The 24,047-nt window shown below is 37.4% G+C and overlaps 1 protein-coding gene across 4 annotated transcripts in view; it reads left to right on the top strand.

Moving 5' to 3' along the window:
- LOC143344102 (octopamine receptor beta-2R) overlaps positions 1-11,754 on the top strand; it is a 166,482-nt gene extending 154,728 nt beyond the window's left edge. For all 4 annotated transcript variants that reach the window (XM_076769784.1, XM_076769788.1, XM_076769783.1 and 1 more), the window contains one exon: positions 1,262-11,754. In XM_076769784.1, the coding sequence (XP_076625899.1) occupies positions 1,262-1,352 (91 nt within the window). In that variant the 3' untranslated portion in view covers positions 1,353-11,754. The remainder of the gene's footprint in view (positions 1-1,261) is intronic.
- The last annotated feature ends 12,293 nt before the right edge of the window (positions 11,755-24,047 follow it).

The following is a 24,047-nucleotide window of genomic DNA, read 5'->3' as shown; positions in this document are numbered from 1 at the left end:
TTTCGCGCCGCGAAACCTCGATCGTAAAGTTTCACTTGCGTCATGAAATTTTAATGATCTTCGTAAGAATTCGTTAGTCACGAGACCAATAATCCCTTTTAAACTATCGTAAGGAATGCATTCGTATTCTATGAGATCAGTAGTCCCCGGTTATATGAAATAATTTCCCCCCCCGGTTATATGACAATAATGAAACTTTTGCATTTTCATGAAAATGTTATAAACGAATTGTACGTGGTTCCCCGATGAAAATGAATCCAAACACGACCCCATTCGAATTACTTTTAATTATAAGCTTTTCAAAATTTTTTTACCAGACTCAAAAATGTATATAACTAAAAATAGTCCGAATGGGGTCGTGTTTGGACTCATTTTTATCGGGTAAATCGCGTTAGGAGACTGGTTCTAACACTGGTTCGAGTTAATATCGCGCTCGTTCGAAATTTATTTCCTCGCGTTGGGTTTTTCGTTATTCTGCTTCCAACTTCGTTCCTTGCAAAGCAAATAAGTTGCTGGACTTTGCAACTCCGATTATTAGAGACACGTCCAGCTGTTTCTCGCGAGACTTTACGGCGAATTCTAGCCCTTATGCTACGGTAAAATTGCGAACACCGAAACCTAACCTTAAAATACGATTTTTACACTCTGTCGACGGGGATAAAAATATTTCACGATTACTCGGAAACGAGCGCGCCTGTCAATATTTGCGCCCACGATAATACGGGGTACAAAAATGTTTTTGTTTATCGATACATCCGTGTATTATTCAAACACACGTTCCGTACGATGAACACCTCACGGATTGACACACGTGTTGCGATTGCTGTCGCAATTTCCGGGAAATTACAGTACGAGTTTCAACGACCGGTGGGAGGAAGAAACGTTGATGATACGTTTTATGGTTCTTTTTTTCTTTATCCAGCGTTAAAGATCGCAAAACAATAACTGAAAATAAATTACTCGTGGATGCCAAAAGACATTACGTTTTGTATTGGATTTAATCGTCGTAAACGTGTCTAATGATTTTCAAAAATTGATTGACAATCGTTCAAACAATCTTAGGTAACGATGGACGTTTAGCAGTTATTTAAAATATTTTTAGTTAGCGACAAACGAAGTGACTCAAATCCCCTCGAGCCCATCACCATTCGTAGATCGATCACAAAACCTTGCAACGACAAATCTCCAGTCCCGACCACACAATCGCCATTCGATTGAGGGGAAAAATGTATTGGTTGCCACTTTCTGCTTCTGCTTGCAGGTACGACGACCGCACTAAGAGTATATACTCGGAGACATACGTCAAGCACATCGACCGACGAAGATCGAGCGAGTTTGGTAGCAGTCTCTGAGAAGACAACAACTTTATACGTTAACTGCAATCGCAACAAGATACGAATAATACGTACACACCCACCTATACATCCGTATCATCATCCACACACGCAACAAACCGACGGTATCGCGTCGGACGAATACGTACGCGTAGCTCGCATCGAGAGATTCTTCGTTATGTTGCCAAAAAAAAAGAGACAACAAGAAACAGAAGAAACAAAAATCCGAATCTCAACGAGTATTCGCATTTTAAACATTCTGAGTGGCCTCGTGTATTTTCGGTTTCAGCGGCTTCCGTCCCGAAGCTTCAAATTAAGCCTTGAAGTCCCGATCACGCGTGAGAATATCGACGACCGACGGAGTATCGAGAAATACAGTTTCCGAGACGGTGTTTTACATTGTGCATCATCGGTAGGGACCATCGAAAATATATTATTGAATATCACGCCGGTCGGGAATGGAAAGTACGAATCAGGCTTAACCATCTGCCATCATGAACTCCGGAAGACGTCCGATTGGCTTCATTTTCATTCCAAATTGTAGGTATCGACAAAAACAATAAAAAATGTTTTATATATTTTAGGCGTAGGATGGATAGTTCAGTCGAAATATTAAGTTTCTTGTCGCGAAGTGCCTTCTTAAGCACGCACCCATTTAAGGGAACACTTCGCAATAAGAAATTTAATATTTTGAGTGAACTATCCATCCTAGGACGAAAATATATAAGACTTTTCCATTCGTTTTTTCGAGATCTACAATTTGGATCGAAAATAAAACAAATCCATCTTCAAATTTTAACGTTTGACGCCGTTTTGCGTAAAACTGGCTGATTCTAAACAGCTGATATTCTAGAATCTGTTTCAAATCTTCCTTTTTAAACCAGTCCCAGTTCACTTTCTGAGATCTCAGAAGACTGCTGGAGAAACCGAAACTGCAGGGGGCCAGGGAACACAAGGACACACGAGAATCGTGTGACGTCGCCAAACCGTCACCGAAGATGCACACTCGGGGCAGGTACACACGCATACAACGCATAGATCACGTCACATTGCCAAAGATAGTATTTTTAAGAGAAGCTTCCGTGACAAGAGAGAAAGAGAGAGAGAGGACACGTTCCACGTCGGGATCGACCGATCTACGGGCCCGGAGAGGAGACGATGAGAAGCACGAAGAAGAAGGACAACGTGTGCCATGTCGTCGACCAGGTCAGATCAACCAAGTCAGACCAAGTCGTCGGTACTTTTCGTCGTCCTTTCGACGCTTCGATAAATGTCCGATTGGGTGGCCAAGTTCATTAGCTCGACGTCCCCCCGCCCGACGTTGCTTCCGCTTCCTTTTTCCAGCGCAAGCAAAATTGGCAGTTCCAGCGTTGGGCTCTGAGCTGAATCCCAGAGGCGAGCGCAGAGCCACACAGCGGCCATTTTTTTTATGGCTAGATGTCGCTCCGGTAGCTGCCATTGCCCCCCAGTTGAGCTACGATATTTGACCGAGAGTTTGTCGGCGCCGTACTCGAGAAAGATGGCGCGTAGAATTGTTGATATCGTTGTTGCTGTTCAATTAACATTATTTATTGCCGACGAGAACATCCTGAACGCGTTAGTATATTTTCAATGCTGCTGGTCTCAGTGGAGCCTGAACACTTCCAATTCGAGACACGCTACGTACGAAACCAAAGAGGTCGTTATTGTTACCAGTTGTTGTTTAATTATTATTATTTATTACCACCAGGTTATTTATTCTACGGTTAAGATTCGGAGAGAGATTCGAGTATTGTTGGTCGTTGGAGGTCGGAGTTTTGTTATGTTTGAATGGCCCGCGTTTGGATCGAGAGCACCGCATGACTCCGAGACACGAGCGTTGGTCGTGTTTCGTAAAACGTTTTACAGCGTCTGTTGTTCCTTCCTTTTTTTTCAGAGTATATATTCATCACTCGAAAGGGTTTAAACGGATATATTACATCGTCAAGTTTGCTCTCTAATCGTTTAATCGTCTTCAGCGCCCCTTCGAGCTAGGATCGAATCGAGTGGATGCGATAACTTCTACTTTCGAAGAAACCATGTCCTCCAAATCATCCTTTCTTTTCAGATAGGACGACAGAACCTAACCTTGGGACTCAACATTTCCAACGAGTTGTGAATATTTTTAAACGATTTATTTTGCTCATTTACATACTTAGAACATTATCTTGTAAGCAACTAGGTGAAATAACGTTTTCGAAACACCTCAACGTGTCGGTTAAATATTAACGTAATGGATCGAGGCAACGATAGGTTGATGAATGGAAGAATTGTGATCCATCTTCCAATTTCCAGTGAACACGAATTTCCTTTTGTTTTTTCCCCCCGCTGGGAGTATTGATTCGCGGTTTCAGGAAGCTCTGTACTCCAGGCTGAGCTCTAGTTGTGCACAAAAATCAATAACAGTGGAATCTCTTTAATCACATCTTGCTGTATCATTTATCTCACACACTAAAATCAGTATTACTATACTTGCTGAACGTGTAAGAGCATATATCGCTTAAAATTCTATAAATTTACTAAAATACATAAATTATAACTCATTTTACCAAGGTACCGATATTAAAGTTTTATGCCACATTATTGAACATATTTGTCATTTTTGGAGCTGGTGACAATATAGCTTGTGCATTGTACGCCCATGGGGCGTTCGGATCGCGTGTCTAACGATAGAAACCGTACTGTTTCCGCACACGGCGCACTGCACACGTACAATTTCATCGCGTATAGTTGGAATCGTCTACGTTCGATCGAGGTGTTTCGAAAAATAGGAATAAATTTCACAAAAAGTCCATTTGCTCACCATCATCGTCGCCTGGCAAGTATTAATCGACAGAAACGCCATCGGATAGCTGTTGCAAGAATGAGTTTTTTGGAATAAAATTTTTGCTAGCGGAAAGCAACAGTTGTCGGGTCGAAGCTGCTCGACCGTATGAAAAAGACAAGCAAGAAACCCGATGTAACGACGTCGGTTCGTTAGCGACTCGTTAGATGAAGTTGATTTGCCTGCTTCGTTGTAATTTATTCGTTAAACGTATGCGTACTTTAGCCGTTAATTAATTTTAATTCGCCGTTCGAGATGTGTTTTATTTACGTTATATTTTATTAATGTCAACCGTGCCAATCTTTGTACGTTTAGTTGATTGTTAGAATTTTATTTATGACGTTGTTACGTTTTCTCTCATTTATTTTTTATTTTTGTGCGATTCACCGTTTCTCTGTGATAGAGTCGTGTATTGAAAAAAAAGAAAAAGAAAAAAAAGATATCACTTGTATACGTGTAAATAGTTTGTAAATAAATACATCGCTCCACGTGGTGGTCAGTTGCAATAACCGTTAGTTGATTACGGCGTTTCTTCCGTGAACGACCTATTAGCTCGTAAACAAAATGTAGTCGTGCGTATTAACAATCAGATGTACTGAGTGTAGAATAAATGAGCGACAGACGACAATGTGTGGAACGAAAATTGTGTACTACGATTTCGACGGTTCGGTTGCGTCATTTTATTATCGGAACGTTGTCCTTTTTTATTGCCATACGCTCATCACCGATGAAACATGAACATATTTTAATTGTAAGATTAGTGTTTTTTTATTTCTGTTAGAGAATTTCATACGAGTTTACGGATTTGAACAATTTTTTTTTTACAACGGCTAGGCGTGTATTTATTCGTTTTCATTGAAAGTATGCGTAGCACGTAGATTAGAAGAATCGAAAACAAAGAGTGCTAAAGAATCGAAAGTGCATGAAAATTTAAAAAAAATTTTGTTACGATCAATTCCCAGCGATACTTCGCAAGTATCCTGTATCGTTTGTAATAATTATGAACCTGGAAATATTCGTCGTCGTACGTACTTTCTATTATCTTGTTCGTTTCGTGCGTCGAGTCTATAAACTAAATGTTATTAAACGTTTCTCGAGTCGATCCGCATAGATTTACGAGCGCGTGTGAAATCGTATTCCGATTCGAGTTTTCATGAGAAAAATGTGTCGTTTAAAGTACATTCCGGAAAACCTCCGTTTCGTATTCGTTTCATTTTTTGTATCGAATTCGCAGAAAAAAATAAAATTTCAATACACTTCGGTGACGAAAGTCGGTAACCTTATTCTTCTTTTCAGTAATATTTCGATGAGTTGTTAAAATACAGAATGTTCACTTTAGGGAAGTTATTTTTCATAAAAAAGTGCGTCAGAAATGTAGAGTAACATTTTTTTATGGGACACTTGGTTATCGAGAAAATCAAGCTTGAATGTTTTTGGGGCGCGACCAGATTCTACTTAATCGCTCGCATGCTCCACGGATCTTCGAACTCAATTTTCTCAAGAACGAAGTCTCCTACAAAAAGATTGTACTATATATTATTGATGCACTTTTTCATGAACAATCGATCACTGCCCACTAATACTATAATTTGCGGATCACCCTGCAGATAATTACAAGATCCATATGAAAAGTACAATAAATTCCTTCTTCGTTGGCAAACTGGACATTTTAAATCAACGTAAGAATCATTCTCCTTGTAAACACCGAGAGAAACAAATATTCCTCTTGAAAATACCTTAAAAAATTTCTGTTTAAGTGATTCTTAACTATATTAATGTTGAAAATTAATGAACGTAATTGGAAGTGTTATAAATTCTGTATTTGTTAGTTATTAATTGCTATTGAGAACTAGGAGACAGTAACTTCCGACGAAACATATAAAAATATTTATATTTTTGGATTTTTTTATAGAATATGTCTTCCTTTATCTTGTTCGAGTATTGTAGAATTATTGTGTTTGGAAGGTGATGTTTTTTAACGCGTATCAACGAGACGGATGACGAATAAAATATTTGACGGTATTTTGATGTATATCACGATTTACACAAGTACGTCCGCGCTGGCTAAACAATCAAGTTCACTGGCCGGGCTCGTAAATGAACCCATGGCGAGCCTTTTACGAGCTCTTTACGACTGCACATTCATACCAGTTGCTGCATAAAATAGCTCGCTGCAGCAACACAGCATTTCACACGATCATTAATCGACTGTCGAATAAAAAAAATTCACTCAGGGTGCTTGCTGAGAGCACCCTTCAATCCTGAATTAACGAGCGCCAGGTATATCGACATTTCAGACATTTTTCACCGTCGGAATAAAACCGGTTTCTGCAAGATACTAAATGCTAGAAACTTTATTTATTCATTAATGGAAATATACCACATTTGATCGGTGAGAATGTCTCGAGTATTAAAAAAAGTTTTATAAAAAATTTACAAGTTTCTGACTTTAAAAAATGATCCCACTAATATACTTCGATTTAAATTTCATTTCAAAATTAGTGCACGTAATGTTCGCTAAGTTGATTATCGGAAAAATCGAAGATGACACGAGGAAAATAGGCATAGTACCATAAACGTCATGTGTATCTGTAAAGAATATTTGTACTAACGTAAAGTAACTTGCTGGGCAGCACAATCAAATGATAAAAGTTTGTAGAAACAGTATTATCACTAGAAAACGTTCAAGTACCCGTACATGTATATAGCTTTGCGATCGAAGGAGTTGAATTTTAATTTTTTGTGCAAAGCTTACTCGAAATATCCGTTGCTTTAAATAATTTCACTGGTTAAAATATTTATTATTTTAAATAAATCGTTATTTTCGAATAACATCGCGAAAAATAAAAGACTGAAATGTTATTTTGAATAGTCATTTCCTATTTTCGTTTCAAATAAAAATTTGCCCAGATCTGTCTACATACGAAGAAGCAGAAGCAAAGTTAAAAGGAATTATATTTATAAATTTCGAAGAGCTATTCTTATGCTACAGCGTGGAGCTCAGACGTTTCAATGTGGACGAAACTTTGACTCCGCCCTTGGTAACGCCCCCTGCAATTTATTGGGCGTAGTGCCTCGTAGACACGCAACGGGGGCGTGCACTGTCGTCGTCAGATATCGCGCTACTGGCTGTAGCCCAACCAACGAGTGGAATCGACTAGTAGCCCCGCCTCTCAGGACTATGCGCTCGAGCTCCACACTGTACATAATCAGTTGTACTCGGTAGAGCGTTTTGGCGACAAAATATGAAACATAAGGCGATTCATTCTCTTCATATTTTCAGCTGTAAACAGTTTTCCTTACGAAATAAGTTTAATACTAAATTTTATATTGCCCAGTGTCGTCTCTAAATTACCATTCAATTCATTTAAATTACAACGGAATTGAATAATTACTTGTTATTTTAACCTCCCATTGCATAATCGGCCTGGTACAATAAACAGAATCCTTGCAAAGTTTGCCAAGGCAATTCGACAGGCACGTATCGCTTACTTTTAGTATTAATTAACAGACCCACAGATAACCGAAAAATAATTTTATAATTTTGTAAGAATAACATTCGTGCAATAGTGGGTTAAAGGAAACATATCCCCCGCGCGAAAATGATGGTTCGATGATCGATAACCAAGCAAAGGTCGAGCAATATTCATCGAGAATGAAAAAACGAAACCGCGAGGGGTTGATTTTGTTAAACGAATGACGATTAAACGGATCGGTAAACGCGACAGGCCCCCAATACGGATAATTGTCTTGGCTAATTGAAGCCATCAGGCTGATGTAGACCGACGAGGCGGCAACAGGCTGGTGCGGGCGAAATTCAAGACTCGAAGGAGTAAAAAGTGTGCTTCAATTCCTCGGAAACTTGACGCCGCTACGTTGCGTAAAGTGTGAATTAATATCTTGATAGGGTAAATTGACGGAGGCGTGGATTAATTTCGATGTCACCGCTGCCATCGTTGCGCAGCGTCGTCGAACAGTTTTTCTTTCCGGTTTCACGCAGATGTACCGAGAACCAAAGTTGAGCACACTTTATTCGCGAATAACGAACAGAAAATGTGTGTTTCACTCGTAGACTCGTTCGTACGTCAGAATCTGTCGATTGACTTTTTTTTTTTAAACGACATCCAAGTGGACAAATGTTACAATAATTCGAGAACGAATCTAAAATATTGTTTTCGTTGTTCGGGAATAAAATTTGCCCAGCTATGCCTGACAAACGAGGCGTGTAATTAGCGGCGCGGTGACGCTGATTGAAGGGGTTGCAGTGGAAAGAAGGTAACTCGAAGAAACTGATTTTTTTACCGAGTCGAATCTAATTCAATTTTAGCGCTTGAAACCAGCGATACAGTATTATTATCAGAGATCACGCTAGTTAGATATTATTATTAAAAATTAATACGAGGTAGACAGTATTATACAGATATTACCATTTGATAAGTAAATATTCTTTGGAAGTGAAGTTTAACGAGCGAAGATTTTGGTGAATGAAATGAGACAAGTAGTGATGGGACTGAGACAGTTTTGCAATTAAGCATGTAATCGATTTTGTAAAAAGATTGGATAATTATACGTTAATTTTTGTTTGAAAAGTAGATTTTCATTATTAGTTCCATCATTAATAAAAAATTTAATCAAAGAGATTTTTGTCAACGATTTAGTAGAATAGAAAATGAAAATTTTTAAAAGACTGATAACGTGGAAATATTATTTTATTCATTTCTTAATCGATTTGCTTTGAATTAACAATTGTAAAATTGATTAAAAAACAAGTACCACCGAAGTATTGAATGTTATCGTGAGTCAGTAATGGCAGTTACCATTTTTCTCTGCAAGATCATCAATTCTCAAACCTTTTTCTCGTACGCGTTGAGTCTCAACGATTCAGAATGACGAGCAAGCAATAATACGATAATATGTGTGATAAATAAGTAAGCTGTCTCGAGTCCTCGCGAAGTTATTGTTCATAATCGTTTGTTTATAATGCTAAGAGCGAGAGGAACCATAGACCACTACCAACACGCAGACTTTTCAAAATGTCGTCCGCGAGAACAGTTCAACGAAATGATATTCTCGAGCTGTTTTCGCGATGAAAGGCATCTCAAAGACTAACATACTTTTTAGCGTAGGTATTTTAAATGTGCCGCAATAATACATTTTACGAGGATGAAAAATCTCGAAACGATACGGTGTTCGAAAGTTTGTAAACGAAAGAAACGAATGCATAACACGCCGAGAAGAATAAACATGATCGAAATCAAATATTTCTATACTCTAACTGAATAACAATCGATGAATTTGATAAATCAACATCTATTAACAATCGAATTGATCAAAATTCATTAGAAACGTTTTCTGAAGTTTGCTTAAAATTAAATATAAATAATTGAATTTTGTTACAAAAATACATTTTCTGATTTTACCTGTATTGTTTTCTTTTTATTTAATTTTTAGAACCATATACGTGTACCATTAAAAAATTATTCTTTTCGATGTGCGATATTGTTAACAATGGCGCACGTCGATTCGCGAAAGCTGCAAAAACACAGAAGTTCACGAACGGTCGATATCAACAATATAAAAAAGTTCCTCTGAATCAAAAAAAACACTAGATGATAATGAGACGTTTTCCACTTTTACAAACAACAAAAATGAAAAGCACAAGAATTCAGAAATGTACAGTACTGATTAAACGCGATCAAAATTGGAAAATATTGATTTTCTTGAGATACTCGATCAGTTATTCTATATAAATAATCGTTAAAAATTGTAAATGTAACTGAGATCGTATATATACATTTTCAAAAATAAAATGTTTCCGTCCTCTACTTGCAAAACCCGTATTTCCGACAAAATCAACATTTTTAATGTTTAGGGAGAAATTGTGATCACTAGAATGAGTATATTTAGATGTAATTGGTATGAAAAGCAATTTGTTTTTAGTAATATTAAAAAATAAAATGGTGTAATAAAAAAAAAGAAAACAAAGGTACTATAGATGTTACCTTTCAGAACACAAGTCAAAATTATTTAAACAAAGAATAGCTTTTTATGCTGTGGAAGTGAATTTGTGAATCTATATAAGTGAGTAATATTAAATCCTCTTTTCATCATCCTTAATCTCTTTAGGGATGGACACACCCCTATTTAAAACATTATAATATGGAAATAAATAAATGATAAATATTATAATTCAACATAAGTTTACGTTTCTTTTTAAAGAGTTAATCTATGCATTGGGAATACGTTATAGGCATCGTGGAAGACATATTGCGCATGCGCATATCAGTAGAAGAAAACCGTGGACGTGGACCCCGATTCTGGGCGCGCAATTCAATTCGACATTTCCGCAACAAATCAGTTTTACGAAAATATGTCTCAACTCCAGGATAAAAATTATTATAAATGCCGTTAATATCCGCAATAAAGTAGTATACTCTTTTCGTGAAATTAGAAAAGCAAATCCAATATGGATCTTTCCAATGTTTCTAATCTACTAATTTCGTCATCTTGCGATTACTGGAAGATTAAGCGATGGACGTCTATTTCTTTGAACCGGTATATTTATTTAAGTACACTCAGTGTGCCAAAGAAATTCACACAAGAACGCGAAGTCTGATGAAATGATACGATTCAGTTGTTAAAGTGATACCGCGAGGTTTTCTTCGCCGAGGACATCCGGACCGAAGGAAAAAATTCTTTAAAAGAGAGACCATCGCCCTCGTAAAAATGAAGCCGCGGTCTTATTTAGCGCTGCGGAAGTACAATACCTTTTTGTTCGTGATATTACCCGTTAAAATCCTACGCGGACGATTGTCCGCGCAAAAAGAAAACGTTCCCGTTCGAGGGAGAAGAAGAAACGTTGAAAGTGGAAACTCGTGGACAATGGGGAATTGTTTGTTTCGATGGTTCAGCAGAATGTCTATGAAAACGCCCTTTTGTCGTAGAATTAATGGACAGTTTAAAGCAGCCCACCTGCGTTCACGATTGTACATTAATTGCACCTGACACCAGTATGTTAATGTAAATCACTGGACACGGGGATTAGAGGAAATTTACGGTACAATTATTATAATTATAATCTTTTTACGTTTCCTTTGGAACCATCAATGCAAGCATATTAACGATTTTATCATAAAAATCAAGGAAATGCAGACGTTAATGCATTACAGTATTACACGGCTATATGAAATTTCTTTTACCCGGATATGTGAATCAATACCTACCCGGATAACATATTCCATCCTAATATGTGGAATGCTTTTTAACTGTACATACGAAACGATTTCTACTCGGATACACGAACCTAACCCGGATATGTGAAAACAAGCAGACGCGATTCAGTTTCTTATAACCGGGTGATACTGAATTCTGCATCTGCCGCGGATATTAAAATGTGTCACAAATTATTAAATGTCCTAAAGAGATTCGGGAAGGCAAGATACATTTTATTTGGTATAAAAACAAGAATATTTAGCGTGGGTTGTTAGTGAAAAGTGAGAAAAAGAATTCTTGTAACGAAGCAATTCGTTTCTCGAAAATCGTGGCGTCTGTGTTTTGCAGTTTAAATATAGCGAACGGCGAATAATTTCGTGCGTTTCGCGACGAAAATTGAAGGGAACGGAAATGGAAAACAGACGAATCGTACGTAATGCATACTATAGACAATCAAAAGCGCGTCTCGAGTTCATCAGGGACGCGCGAATCATAATCGCGGAATTTCGCCTGCATCGTCGTTCGATTTCGCGCGCGTTACACGTGCTACGTCAATGATAACGATAATAACGATAACTGTAATTATAACGATAACAATAATAATCGTAACGATCGGTGCATATTACGCAATAAACGAGGACTAATCGAAGTTAAGGAAACAAAGATAATGAATGTCTTGTAAATAGTAAGTGTATAAATTGTCATTGTATAGCGGTCACGAATATTGTAGCTGGATATACGATTGTACTTTAAATGTCCACTATTTCTTTTTGTTATGACTTATTTAATGAAGATCAGTCGAAATAAAGATTGTTTTTTGAACACCGATATTTCTATCCTCCCAACTATCGTTTACAAAGATACAGTTTTTGATTTTTATGTTTTAATGAAAATAATTATTATCATTCTAAATTGTACTATTATTAATTGTAGGAATGTTAATGTGCCAACGAGACTGCATGATAACGAACGAAGGTATGGTATCATTTTAATTATACTTTGCATCGTTATATAAATGGAGAACAAATTTGAATGTTCCAAAATAAATTATGAAAATGTTTAGTAAATTCGATGTAATTATATACAGGGGGTTCGCCTACCACTGGGAAAAATTTTAATGGGAGATTCTAGAGGCCAAAATAAAACGAAAATCAAGAATATCACTTTCTTGACTGAGGCTTCGTTAGAAAGTTATTAAAAAATTTCAAATCATTCACGGAAAAATTAGTTTCGGTTACAGGGGGCAAATACAATCAATTTTGGTGAATAAACATATCCTCGAAATCCTACGCAGTTTTGAGAAAAAAATTCGAGTAAGTATTGAAATTTTTCGATGAAATTAAAAAATTTCAAATCGTTCTGGAAAAAATATTTTCAGTTGCAGGGGTCAATTACAAACATTTTTGGTCAAAATACATACCCCCGAAATCCTACGCAATTTCGAGAAAAAAATTCGAGCAAGTGCTGAAAGTTTTGGGCGAAAAAAAAGAATTTCGAATCGTCTTGGAAAAATTATTTTTAGTTGCAGGGGTCAATTACAAGCATTTTTGGTGAATAGACATATCCTCGAAATCCTACGCAGTTTCGAGAAAAAAATTCATAACCGAAAATGTAATGTCTGACCATACCGTTGATATGTTTCACTGGAATATTTCGGCAAAAAAAAAATTTTTTTCAAATCGTTCTAAAAAAATTATTTATAGTTGCAGGAGTCAATTACAATCATTTTTGGTGAATAGACATATCCCCGAAATCCTACGCACTTTCGAGAAAAAAATTCGTGTAGGTGAACAAATTTGACTAATAACTTTTAAGTATACTTCTGTTAATAACTTTTTAACGAAGTCTCAATCAACAAATTGGTACTCTTGATTTTCGTCTTATTTTGTCCTCTGGAATCTCCCATTACTATTTTTCCAGGGGTGGCCGTACACCCTGTATAATCTTTTTAAATGCCAGAGCCCAGTTTACCAAACTTCCTCGAGCATTTTTCGCGCAATAAATTTCCCCCTTTTCGGATCAAGAAATGTATTTCGTTTGTTTCAAATATTGTACGAGTTGGCTTTATTATCTTCCCCCATTGATTCTTCTCGCGAGACTGATTCGTCATACGCGACGTTTAATGAAATTCCTAAATACAGCGGTAGAACGACGTGGTCCTGGCGTAGCCGTTGCGCATTGCAGCAACCCCACTACAAACACCGCTCCGAGGTGCATGTACATATCTAATGCAGCAGCTGGCATGCATTGCAGTCACAATTCTACGAAGCCTGCCTCTTTGATTGCAACGTGCAACCGAGGACAGTTAATTGCCAGAATTCTTTTCCTTGCAACACCTTCAGGAAGAATCCACCCCCTCCCATCCATCATCCACCATTTTAACCTTCCATCAGCGTGACTCTAAAGCCACGTATCCATTATCTACACTTTTTAGTCCTGATTTAATTATCAATTAAAATATTAAAATAATTTCGTGACCTACAATCAATCTAAAACAACTATTTTGGGATATCTCATACTAGGGTGAGTATAGTTGAAAATTTGTGTTTACTGAAACTTGCATTCTAATTTACATCTCGTTATTTATACTGTATAATTTTTTTTTTAAACTAAATATAGTATAGGCTATAGAACAAAATTGCTAATTCCTTATAATTTATTATTCAAACGAATAATCCATGCAATTTCAATTCTCATACCGAGTATAAAAATTAAAAGCTTTTTATATATAATTTTCATTCTAATTTTTAGTTCCATATCATGCTTCGCAATATGAATAAAAATAAATTAATATTCATAAATCAACGTCACCTTCGCTCGTGTTTACTATCAATTGCATCACGTTTTTATGCATAAAACATCGTTGAAATTAATCATTTCTCCATTAAAGGACCTCCGTACTTTTTTCTTCGAAAATAAAAATAGTAAACAAGAAATAGAGACGATCTTGAAATATTTGAAACACATTCAAGCGCGGAGAAGACGTAGACAATTTTTCCTAATGAAATTTTTCACGCTCTTCTACTGTATTAACGTTATGACTTGGCCTAGATACGTAGAACACCCTGTATAATTGCATAGATCCTAAATAATACGCCACAAAAATTGTTTGCCTTGATTCTCTCTTTATCAACGAGTCCTCTTCCAAAATATTTATAAACCTCTGAAACAGGGGGGGTTAATAACCATCGAGTTCGTTTGAATTATAGTTTTATACTGGAAAAACGATAAAGAGAAAATCCTCTTTCGGAATGCATTTAATTTATATTTTCGAGGCATCTCGTTGGCTGCGATAAAAATTAGTTGCTCAAAGGAAACCGTCCCGCTCGAAAGGGAATTAGGTTCATCCGTAGTAACAAACGAGCCGGTTGATGATTTCGCATCAGAGCACTCGAAACTTAATCACATTCAGCGTTACAGGCTAATAGGATTGTTTTCGCGAAAACTGCATACATCGGAGGCATGTAATTATACAGGTATTGTCAGCGAGCTGTTACGAGAGGCACTAAAGAGGTCCTCTCGGCTTAACAACATTTCCTCATTACTCTGTATTCCCTTTCCGCATCAAAGTCTCCATCCGTGATCTAATTTAGTTTTCATTCGTAGACGCGAAACCGCAGCGGCCGATAACACCGGGAATCCTCCTCCTTCAGTCTTTTACTATTCTTATTATAATTGAACGCATTTTATTACTTAGGTACTTCGAAGCTCTCAAAACGACGTCGTTTCAACGACGAGAATCCGTTGATTCGCGATCACGCCCATGGAATGCTTTTGGACCAAAGGCGCTCCGCTAATTATTCCGGGTGAGGCGTTCGAAATAAGCCACCGAAGTAATTCGCCGTTTTAACCGTCAGAAAACTGCATCGAACAAATTTTCTCGAGGAACACCTTTCCCATGCATATTCCACGCATTCCTATCTAATTGTTTTCATTGGGCACGCCCATCATTCCCTTTAGACACGCCCATCATTCCCTTTGGACACGCCCATCATTTCCTTATCTTAGTTTCGCATCAACGTCTTCGCCCCCGAAGTATCAACAAAGGTAAGGGATTTAAGGCGGATCAATATTGACCGAAAACTCGGAGCTCTTCGGCAAAGAATTGATTTACGTCTGTAGAGAGAATTACACGACCTTGGTGAAGCGGAAAGGGTTGATTCCTAGCACTGATTAAGCGCATGCAAAACCACACCTACCGCGAAGACCTTGTTGTGTACACTGTGCGATGGATTTAAAGCGTGTGACTCGACTCATTGCAAAAGAACGTCAGACGGAGCACGCTCTTTATCCACGCCTACTCTTCCCGTTTACACGTTCCGATAGAAAAGTTTCAGGTGGATTGGAAACGAGTTTAATTCGACCGACAAAGAAATAATCGTTGAAAGTTAACGCAGAAATTTACGCGAATCACGAGAATTGAAAATGTTCCGAACGACAAAGGAGAACACCATTTTATATTCATATCCGACCTTTCTCGTTAATTAGAACTTGTGAACACGACAGTGGAAACTTCGTAGCACCACGGTGTACGAAATGCGAAGCGAATTTCAAGGGTTTCGAGACTCCCGGCCACCGAAGAGAACAACCAACTGTGAAAATTTAATATAAAATGATATACGTTCCCGCCTGTCGCCTCACGGTTGAAATTCAACATTTTCGAAACGATTAATTTCGATGACACCCGGTTAAAAGCACAAACGGTTCGAACCAAAACTCTACGAACATTTACGCCAACTCGTTGCTCCAAAGGAAGAGTAATTAAAAGTCTCCTGTCGTCCGCGGCGCTCGTTACTTTTCCGAAAACGTTTTGTTTCGCCGAAGAACGTACCGTAAGTTTCGTGAAATACGAAGAATCTGGGCGCGGCGTGTCCTGCAGCGGCAAGAATGCTTTTCGAAGCACGAAGGAAAACAAAAAAGGTCCTCCGGGGTGACAGAAATTTACGGCGATACGGAATCACCGAACGGATCCTAGTTGCGCGTGATTTCGTGGAACATCCAACGCTCCCTCGCTCTTCCTTCAGTTTAGAGTTGGTCGTTAAGGGCAAAGACGCGGGAAAGAAAAGAGAAGAAACACGAAATTGCAGAGAATGCATCGGATACGCTAGGAGAGTTTTATCTCCGCCTCTCGCGAGGCTATCGAATCCTCAATCTTCCACCCGCTCCATCGGTTCTCCCACCCCCTTCAATCCACCCCTCGGTGTCGAACGATTCATTGCTCCAACGTAACACTTCCGTTCCATTATTTTTCATCGTCCTTCATTTTTCGCGATCCGTGTTGCTTCGCGCGTTTACGTTTTCAATCTATGCATACCCCATTCCCTCTTCCTTATGGTCTCCATCTCGAGGATACTGGAGGGTAGTTTTTCCAACATTTGTCCTTGGAATTTGTATGGTAATAGTCGATGCGAAACGATCTGCTCGAGAAGTTATATGAAACTTCTTGTTACGATAAATAAATATACTTTCGAAGTACCTCAAACGCCGTTGCAACATCTACGATTGAAGGAATAAGAAACCCGTCCATTTGTGTTCCCATGTTATTTTTCTATTTCAAGCATAAACATACTAAGTGTTTGTGTCCCAGATACTGATTCTACTGGGAGGTTCAGCAATTATTTAAAGCTTCATTATAATTTTCGTTCATTAGTTGCAACACCTTCTATTCTCAGCGTGCTGTTCCTCAGAATCCACGCTTGTACCATTCGCAATGATAGTTTCACCCTCCCATGTAGACACAGTAATCGATTTAACTTTGAATTCTTAAAAAGTTGTGGGTGTCAGTCGAATTTTATTCCGTTTAAAATTAGCTGGTGCACTTTCAGGCGAAGCTTTACCCCGTTTTCGATTCGAATTCTCACAATGACACCGACACTCTCGAAATGGGATACAGTTCATGAAGATTCTGGCCGCGCGTCGTGGATGTTTTTTTGCTCCCTTTAAAGGGTTACGGATACTCCGACTTTCTCAGCCCTCGTTGGCTCGTTGTTTTACCTTTCTTCGTGCGCTGCAGGACGCGTCGTATTCAAGAGGGAAGGTAAATCGAGTTTGTTTATGCAGCTGGAAGCCTAGCATCGTAATTCAATTCCGTCGGTGGCTCTTATTTGCCGGAGCCAAGGAGCGCAATGGTACGTATCAGCGCGAATGAAATGCCGCAGACGCGGAATGAAATTCGATTTTCGACTGATTCGCTGCCAGGATGAAACACCGTCGCGTGAATATGTAATCAATAACGAAACCCCCGATTGTACACTGATACGAGGGTAAAAGAATCTCGAAGAATTTGATGGAATTAATTCATCGAGATACAAACGCGAAGTCTGAAGACTCTGAACCATCTGGGTGGTCGAATATGTATTTGTGATTACAGGGTGTTCGGCTACCCCTGGGAAAAATTTTAATGGGAGATTCTAAAGGCCAAACTAAGACGAAAATTAAGAGTACCAATTTGTTGATGAAGGCTTCGTTAAAAAGTTATTAACGTCTAAAGTTCCGCCAGTACTGAATTTTTTTCTAGAAAGTGGGTAGAATTTCGAGGGTATATTTGTTGACCAAATATGATTATAATTAACCCCTGCATCTGAAAATATTTTTTACAGAACAATTTGAAATTTTTTAATTTTATTTTTTAATAACTTTTTGATGAAGCCTCGATCAAGAAATTGATATTCTTGATTTTCGTCTTACTTCGGCCTCTAGAATCTTCCATTAAAATGTTTTTGGACAATTGGAAAATTCGTAATCTAAAATTTGTTGTACTAACTTTTGTAATATAAACTTGTAAAATAGTAAATGTTTATTGGATAAATATAAAAGTTATATTTTTTACCTAACATTTTCGAAATATAAACATATTATCGATCGTGGATATATTGCAGATTTGAAATAGTAGCACGACAAAATAGGACACAGAAAAATAACACAAGATAAAATATTTCGCTGCAAAATAACAGTATAAAATGTCACATGATAAAATGTCAGAGGATAAAATATTACCGGCGAAAACATTTTAATTAAAAATAAGCTTAATTCAAAATCAGTAATAAAATACACTTAAAAAGTAAAATAAAATATAGATACACTTTTTAAAGTGAGTAGGTACATTTCATAATCTATTTAATGCGTACGAATATTGACATAATATTGAAGAGAGATTTAAAAGTGATATTTTGTCGCGTGATATTGTTATATGCCATATTTTGTCGCGTGATATTTTTACATGTAATATATTGTCGCGTGATAGTTTTACATGTGATATTTTCGCTTGTAATATTACTGCTTGGTGACATTTTATCGTGCAGTCCTTTAAAATAGCTTCTAACAATTTTAGAACACGTATCGTGTAGATAAAAAGTATATACCATTTTTGATAATAATTGTTCCGCTTAAAAGAGATATAAATTATATTTTAGCTTCCTATATTTTATAAAAGATAACATTCTAAATTTATTAAATATTCTGGTAGGAAGATAATAATTTCTGGCCTCACATTAGATTTTCGGTAAGGAATTTTTTTCTCGAAAATGCGTAGGATTTTGGGGGTATGTGTAATGACCAAAAATGATTGCGATCGACTCTTGCAACCGAAAATAATTTTTTTAAAACGATTTGAAAAATGTTTTTTCTGCCAAAAAATTTCAACACCTACCCGATTTTTTTTCTCGAAAGTGGGTAGGATTTCAGGGATATGTCTATTCACCAAAAATGCTTATTATTGACCCCTGCAACCAAAAATAATTTTTCCAGAACGATTTGAAATTTTTTAATTTAATTGTTAATAACTTTTTAACAAATTGGTATTCTTGATTCTCGTCTTATTTTGGCCTCTAGAATCCCCCATTAAAATTTTTCCCAGGTGTGGCCGAACACTTTGTATATAGAAATCAATGAATTTGTGCAATGCTTTTCCAGAGAATTTTAAGAATAATCCTTTGAAAAATTCTGTTTTGTTCGAAAACGAATGCAGTTACATATTCACAAAAGAAATCCGATTTTCGACTGATTCGCAGCGACGATGAGACACCGGCATGAATGTGTAATCAACGATAAATCTGAATTGTGCGCTGATAAAAGGAACGAAATAATAAAACGAAAGGAGAAATCGAATCCACCTAACAGAATATATTTCTTTTGACGCTTCAAAATTAAGATCTCTTCGCAATCAGGGGACTATTTATTTTCGTAACCTATAAATTTATTTATATTTATAATGTAGCCTATTTTCAAATTTGTAAAAATGTTCAGACCTGTACAAAATTTCATCCCAATATGGCGAGCCGTTTTCGAATAATGGCGGAATAAACAAACAAATATTTGGTATCGTTAAACAAATCTTAACATAACCAAACTTCGAAGAAAACCATTCAAATAATCAAGAATATTCTTAAATCTACCGACACAGTATCAATCTCATAAACAATAAACAATCTTTCGTGACTTTTAACGTACTTACGTTTCGTTGCATGAAAATGTCTCGAAAGTCGAAACGCTATTAAAACAGCCCATCTACCGTAGAACGTGGTTGAGTCAATTCGAACACATTTTCCATTCCATTAAAGCATCCTGCCTGAAGGGAAGTATTATCAATTATCGAACGACCGTAAAACAATTAAAATTAGACCTGTTACTCGTCAACGATTGTTCTAATTTACCTATTTTTATTTTTTAGAAGAGGTTAGTCAAACTTGCGCCGATTTGCCATTCGGGAGTCGAGTGAAGTTGGCTGAATGTTCTTTCGATAGTTCGGCGTTTGACCGAAGATGCCAGATGGCGCTCTGAGCGCACTGGGGACAACTCACTCCACATTCTCACACTATGCCAGAGTCTGTAATTACTAATTTGTAATCGTTATACGTTGTTAGGAGTATCATAAGTGGTCGTCAGTGGTCACCAGATGTTTGTAGAACAATTCAAAGGTACATGCTACTTTATGATGGACTATACCGCTATCGACGACCAGAATGCCCAAGCTTGTCGAGAAGTAGTTCGTTCCGTACAGCGGTAGGTGACGTGCCAAATATAATAGATCGAAAAGTTGTTTCATTTAACTTTTTCATTGCTATGCACGTTACGAGAAGGCAAATGTTAGCCTTACTCTTTCGAGACGGTCCGAAATTACTTCGGGCAGCTTCGGTAAATCGAGAAAGAGGGCGTGCATCGTTTTACCTCACGTACGCGTGATCTGGCATGTGTGAGAAAGTGGAATGAGGTGTCCCCGGTGCACCCGGGGCATCTCAGCGTTTAACGGCCCACGCTTCATTCTACGTTCTTTTTTGCACGTGCTTTTAGTGCTCCGTACAGATTGCGATTAATTAATTTATATTCAGTGATTTGGTGTGTAAATGTTGTAAGAAGTGTTAGCTGCATGTTCCCGATTCATCGAGCATCAGTTTCCGAGTGAGTAGCATTCATTAATTTTATACGTTAATAGGTTTCAATTTTCTTCTTCACTTAACCTATGAACACGCTTCTACCATGTTCGTTTGATAATTCTGTATTTCTTAACGTTCATATCCGGATATTTTCTGCATAATATTCAATCCATTAGAACTTTTAATGTTTTGTTACATATCATAATATTGCACAACAATGTAATGTGATATTTCTACTACGTCGAATATTCGTGGCGTCGCGTTGACCAGTGAATCGCCATTATTTGCTAGGTTATTACTATTGAGAGACGAATCCAGATAATTGAGCATTATTAATCTTTGCGTTAATGTATCGTTGACTGTATTATTGCTATATGTTTATTGACTTATTTTGTATATCACGAAAGCTCGTGCGCGTTCGATGTAAACGTTTTACTTCGTTCTTTTTTTAAAGTTTGAATTCTACATTTGCACGCGTCGACATACTTTTTAAACATATTTTTGTTAATTTCAAAGCAGTCACTACTTATACAGCGTGTTCGGCCACCCCTGGGAAAAATTTTAATGGGGGATTCTAGAGGCCAAAATAAGACGAAAATCAAGAATACCAATTTGTTGATGGAGGCTTTGTTAAAAAGTTATTAACATTTAAAGTTCCGCCTATACTGAATTTTTTTCTCGAAAATGCGCAAGATTTCGGGGTATGTCTATTGACCAAAAATTATTGTAATTGACCTCCGCAATCAAAAATAATTTTTCCAGAACTATTTGAAATTTTTTTTTTCCGTCGAGAAATTTTACACCTTCTCGAATTTTTTTCTCGAAAGTGCGTAGGATTTCGAGGGTATGTGTAATGACCAAAAATGATTGTAATTGACCACCGCAACCGAAAATAATTTTTCTAGAACGATTTGAAAAATTTTCTTTTTCGTCGAAAAATTTCAGCACCTACCCGAATTTTTTCTCGAAAATGGATAGGATTTCTGAGCTATGTGTATTCTCAAGATGTTGACTTTAGAAATGTAAGGACGTTTTCTTAAAATTCGACCGTATAGTCAATGAGAATCCAAACTAATCGAAGAAACTCTATTTATGATGACCTATGCAAAGCGGATCGCAGCCTAATTTGCTAATACTATTTAATTTTTAATTAATAATTGCATTACCCAGCTAAGAGTGATACGATTATTAATTAAACGTTAAATAATATTACCCAGGTCTCACCACGTGGAGGTTGCTGCGAATGGAGACCCACCCTAACCAAATCCCATCCACCCTCCATTAATAAAAAGCTTCTGCGACCAACGATCGTTGGTCGAGGAAGCAACAAACGAAAGTGCAACCAATGAAAGGTGCACAACCAACGAAGAGAGTATTTTAACCAAAACGAGAGTTTTTATTTAAATAGAACCCTGCCTGACATAATAGTTAATATCGATAACGTTGGTCGAAGAAGCAATAAACGGAAATGCAACCAACGAAGGAAACAACCAACAAAAGAATTCTATGAGAAAGAATTTACCTGTAAATGCCCATCAACAAAACAACAAAATATAACAATTGAAACATCTAAATACAATTAAACTCCTGCCTAACTATAAATCTAAATTAATATACATCCTACCTAACTGATTATTTAACAAAATACATTAAAATATGTACTTCCTTGATATTTCTGATGTATTTTCTGTTTATCCCACGATGATTTCCTGAAACACAAACAAAACAATATGAAACAAAATTGTGACAATTCTTAATTCTTACTTCTATAAACCTAAACTTCCATAGGAATATGCCCTGTAACAGAAATTTATTTAATAGATTAGTAATAGAACAAACAAAAATTTGACATTTGTGAACCTACAAATACTACAACTACAGGCAAGTGCAGTGACAAAGTGAAAATAGTACATAATACATGTTACTTTGATTCTACAATGTATTCGTCGCGAAATATCTTCTTGCACGTAAATCTAATGATATATTTTAATAAGTAAAGAAAGACTTTGGTTATCTTCGATATCGAAGATACCCAAAGTCGTAAAATCAATTATGAAAGTGAATTTAATTACTGAAAAATATAAAGAACAATCGGAAACTACACATTTGACACTAATTTTAAAATGAATATAATTACAAGTAAAAGATATTATAATCATGACTCTACTCTATTTTCGATCGACGGTACGATATTTGTCATACTAAAAATCGCGGCGTGCAAAAACATCGCACGCTTAAATAAAACGCGACGCGACCCGACGCGTGCTCATAGCGTGCAGTGAGTGTGGGTATCAAATTGATCCCCCCCGGCCTTGATTATCAGAAAAGCAAGTCACGGTTGAAACTGGTCACTCTACTTCTCTACGTACACCGCCGGGTCCCAGAGAACACATGATTACAAAGGGACCCGACTTAGTACTGAGAAAGGACCTGAATCAAGACCTCTCGACGTCGGTTATGCTCTTTTCCGGATAAAGAGGAGAATAATCCCTCCGCCAAGGCCCCACTTAAGCTGAACCAAGCTGCACCGGGGTTGAAGCGGTTAGAGTTATCAGACCTACTACACAGGTGATCACGTGTTTCATTCCATTAAACAGAGGTGATCGAGCAAAACTCTCTGGTCCTTTCAGTCGAGACATAATCTCGGAAAGCGAGAACCAGAGAACGAACGAACGAGAGAAACTGATGTATGTACTCGTTATATATTCATTTTAAAATGAGTGTCAAATTCAAAATAATTGAATCTACTATGACATTTGTCATCTTAAAAATCGCGGTATGCAAGAAGATTTTAATTTTAAGTAAAAGATCCGAAGATAAAACAATATACATGTGTTACTATTCACGCGGTCATTACACTTGCCAAAGAGAACACGTATACAACCGGTCACCCATGTCGGTTGGGACGAAACGTCCTAACCGACATGGGGGCCGGAGAAATAAAAATCATATTCAACTCACTGATTCTGACTGTTACTCACAACGGCCCGGCATTGGTCAGCATTGGTCAGCATTGGTCACTCCTGGTCAGTCCTGGTTAGTCCTGGTCAGTCCTGGTCAGTCCTGGTCAGCTCAGTTCACTAATGGCCAGAGGTAGGCCCCCGAATTCGCGAGACCCGACGCCCCTGGGAGACCCAGGGGTACTGAGTGAGTACGCTAGCAGTGATCCTTGTATACCTCTTCCTAAGGTGGAAGAGTGGGGAGGCGGAGACCAAGGTGACAGTTAAAGACAATTTGGTCTACCGAAGAACTATTTCGGTTGGCCCTACCTTTTGGATTCCTGGACCT

Source organism: Colletes latitarsis, chromosome 7 (genome assembly GCF_051014445.1).
Source record: "Colletes latitarsis isolate SP2378_abdomen chromosome 7, iyColLati1, whole genome shotgun sequence".
In the NCBI taxonomy this organism is placed as follows: Eukaryota; Metazoa; Arthropoda; class Insecta; order Hymenoptera; family Colletidae; genus Colletes; species Colletes latitarsis.
Note: the sequence above shows the minus strand (reverse complement) of the source record. Positions and strands in the feature narration are given on the sequence as shown.